This window comes from Coregonus lavaretus (genome assembly GCF_964263955.1).
Source record: "Coregonus lavaretus genome assembly, chromosome: 5".
Lineage (NCBI taxonomy): Eukaryota > Metazoa > Chordata > Actinopteri > Salmoniformes > Salmonidae > Coregonus > Coregonus lavaretus.
The window spans coordinates 25,441,824-25,445,145 of NC_139992.1; the positions used below are offsets into that span (position 1 = coordinate 25,441,824).

Here is a 3,322-nt window from a genome sequence, read left to right on the forward strand (position 1 = left end):
TCCCCTGAAGGCAGACCGACCCAGAGGTCGCCAGAGCAATGGTCAAATGCAAAGTGAAAAACCAGGTGTGGGAGAACGTAAAAGTTGCACTCAATCACTTAAGGTTGTAAATTGCAACAGGATACAAAATAGGGCTACTGCAGTGTTTAAGTTCATTCAATTTCTACATCAGTGTGTATGAGATATTACTGTAGGATCTAGGAACACCACCATTTCACTACACCCACAATATCTGCTAAGTGCGTATGCAGCCAACACAATTTGAAGTGTAAAAGTCCTTAGGTTATTTGCTTCTATCCCCTGGAGTGACAGCCATTTCCTCTGGTACGACACAGTCATACCAATAAAAATAAAGTCAGTTCTCATAGGGCCCCACCCTTTTTAAAGGGAGTCACCCCAAAAGAAGAATGCAATAAGTCTGTAAATATATTTATAATGAAGCTTACAATTTGACCAGGCCATGTGCTCTAGCAATATCGTCGGTACTTCATTGCAAGAGAACCCTACGCAATAGTGCCCAAAAGCATCAGTGTTTAAAACCGAATTGTGTCACACCGAGTGGACATTACTTTAGTGAACAAAATCAGAATTATTTGTAAATATAATGAACTTGGGACTATTGTTCCTTGAAATAAACTGTTTGAACTACAAGAGCAGGGAATTTTATTCATTAGTTATGTTCACAACCTTAATGAGAACAGTCACACCATTGGACAGTTGTCAAATCTGGATCAACATTAAGAAACCAAAATGATGCATGAATTTACTCATGATTGAAGTAAAGAAGCTTTTAGAAATATCACAAGCTACCCAATTTAAGTTATTAATTTGCCATCATGAAAAATGTTGTTACAGCAACTACCCAGGTACAGAAGAGCAGGACACTATCCCAGAATCCTTCACACCCCAGCTTTGATCTGGCTGTTGGGTGGTAGGGGCTTGCCCAGGTGGGTTCCAACCGTCAGGCCGAACTTTTTGGCTGCATGCTTCTCCTGGATATCCTCTTTAAGCTGGAAGCCCCGCCCACCATCGAAGCTGTCTGAGGGGGTGAAGGAGAGCGGAGTTTCTCCCAGAAGCCCTTCCAGCCTTGTGCGCCATGCCTCTAGCATACTGCAGCGAGCCTCAGAGGGGATGTGGGGTGGAGCCCAGAAGATCTGAGGAGCCAGAACCTGGAAGCCACAGTAGTGCAGGATGCCATTCTACAGGGGAAGACAATTAACTGGTTTAGCAAACATGCGCAAGTAGATAGTAAAACATGTATTGTCCAAATGAAGCAATCCTCCCATCATTGAAATGAGCACTTGCCAATCTGGAAGTGAAAAGCTTGTAATAAAAGCAGACGTCAAATGGGAATAACAGAGCAAAGGAAAAGTGCATTATGCTACAGCAGTCGACATGCTGGTAGTGTCAGCCAAGCCCAACATACCTGCAGTGGCCACAGGGTGACATTCATGTCTCCATTGATGCCATTGGCACTGAACATGGACTCATGGGATCCAGTGGTGAAGGACAGCATGGCCTTCTTGTCCTGGAGGAAGACAGGGAAACAACCAGGTAAATGATATGGAGGGACCACAGAAAAGGATTAACTATTTGAAGTTTAACAGGGACTATATGGGATTGTCTCACTTACCTTGAAGACGCCGTGGCTGTACCGCTTCTCAGAGGTGTATGCAAACCCCAGTGTGAGGACCCGGTCCATCCAGCCCTTCATGATGGCAGGAACAGTGAACCAGTACATGGGGAACTGGGACAGATAATGGCAGACACTAGTCAACCTGGAATGGTGCATTTCAACCATCCAAAACATAAAGCAGTCATTGTAAGAGCTGAAGGTGCTACACTATTAAAATTAATTTAAAAGGCCAAAGCCAGTTTTCTTAAGACACTTAACAGTACTGCAGGAGAGCTTACCTGGAATATGACAACCTCCGCATCAGAGAGTTTTTGATGTTCCTCAGTGATGTCAGCAGAGAGTCGGCCCTCCTTCCATGCCAGCATGGTCTCCTCTCCATACTGGAAGTGCTCAGCATCCTTCACCTCCCCTGGGAAAGCAGGACAGAATGGGGACAGTCACAAAAAAAATTAAAACCACTTGCAAAATAGTTCAGTGAACTACAGCAGTTAAGAGGCACTCAGGTTTACAAAAAACATGACCATTCACTACTGTAATTAAACAACTTATGATTGACTTACCAGTGACATCTTCAGCAGTAGCAGAGGCTTTGAACCTCATGGCATAGAGGTCAGACACCTCCACTTTACAGCCCTGAGAGATCAGAACCTCAACAGCTGCGTCTTTGGCTGCAGCATTAAACGACCCAGCACTCTGGTGGGCGTACACGATCAGTATCTTCTCAGCTGCAACACAAGATCACAGATAAGCCACAAACACATCAACAAGCAAAATATTGTAGTTATACAATGCTTTTCTTTCTCAAAAGGAAACTACAGTCATTTCTCTAGTATAAAGACAAAGTCAAAATGGCACCCAATCTGGAACACCCAAAAGCATTTAGGACTGTTAGCAAACTCTCACCCATTTTAGTATGGTCTGCTGCGCTAAGGGTAAAGCTGGTTTGGAGAGAAACTATCACATACTGACAGAGGACTGAGATGGCCACTTTTATACTGCTCTCCTGCACCAAACATGTCATCTCACACAGCTGCCTGTCAATCAGAAATCAAGCTAATCATCTGTCAGCCAATCAATCAATCAGTCTGTCGTCTCTCTCTCCCTCCTTCTCCCACTCTCTCACGTTCACACATTCACACACTATTACATAGTCAACCTGCCAAATGCTTAGCCAATGTACTATTGTGATGAACACAAGTTAAACTAATCACAGTCTTGGACAGTGTTTCTTATTGCCTGTGAAACATGCCAAGCATTGTTGAAGCAATTCTGGCCAATATTTGTATCCTGTGGTGTAGGCCAATGTGGGACAACTGTCTGAGGCCAACCAAGCGTGTGTACGTGCATGTACGTGTACAGGTGTGTGAGCTTACAGTACTTGCATGCTGGTGTCAGTGTGTGTTTACGTGTGTTGTGTATAACTTCGCTATAGGCACAGTGAAGATGCGGTTGAGTAGCTCTGTGCTGTATCATCCTGCTGTAGTTCTGTTATACTTCCCCTCCAGGCAGTGGTCTCTCTGCTGTTGAACTGACTCACGGGTTGCGGTCTCATGAAAAGGAACCCTGACCAAAACAAAACGGGCATCAAAGCCAGCCTTGGCTGGCACACATCTGGAGACACACACGTACACACACACATACTCACCAACCCTGTCCCCATGGGGGTACTAAGTAACAGCTGCTACA

General features: G+C 44.6%; 1 protein-coding gene across 1 annotated transcript; it reads right to left on the reverse strand.

Moving 5' to 3' along the window:
* Positions 1-899: 899 nt before the first annotated feature.
* LOC311129205 (NAD(P)H dehydrogenase [quinone] 1-like) lies at positions 900-2,543 on the reverse strand (the record flags this gene model as incomplete). The annotated part of the gene is made up of 6 exons (XM_084161511.1): positions 900-1,199; positions 1,427-1,528; positions 1,634-1,747; positions 1,915-2,045; positions 2,197-2,361; positions 2,540-2,543. 6 exons carry the CDS (start codon positions 2,541-2,543, stop codon positions 900-902), a joined length of 816 nt encoding a protein of 271 aa, XP_084017637.1.
* Between the last annotated feature and the right edge of the window lie 779 nt (positions 2,544-3,322).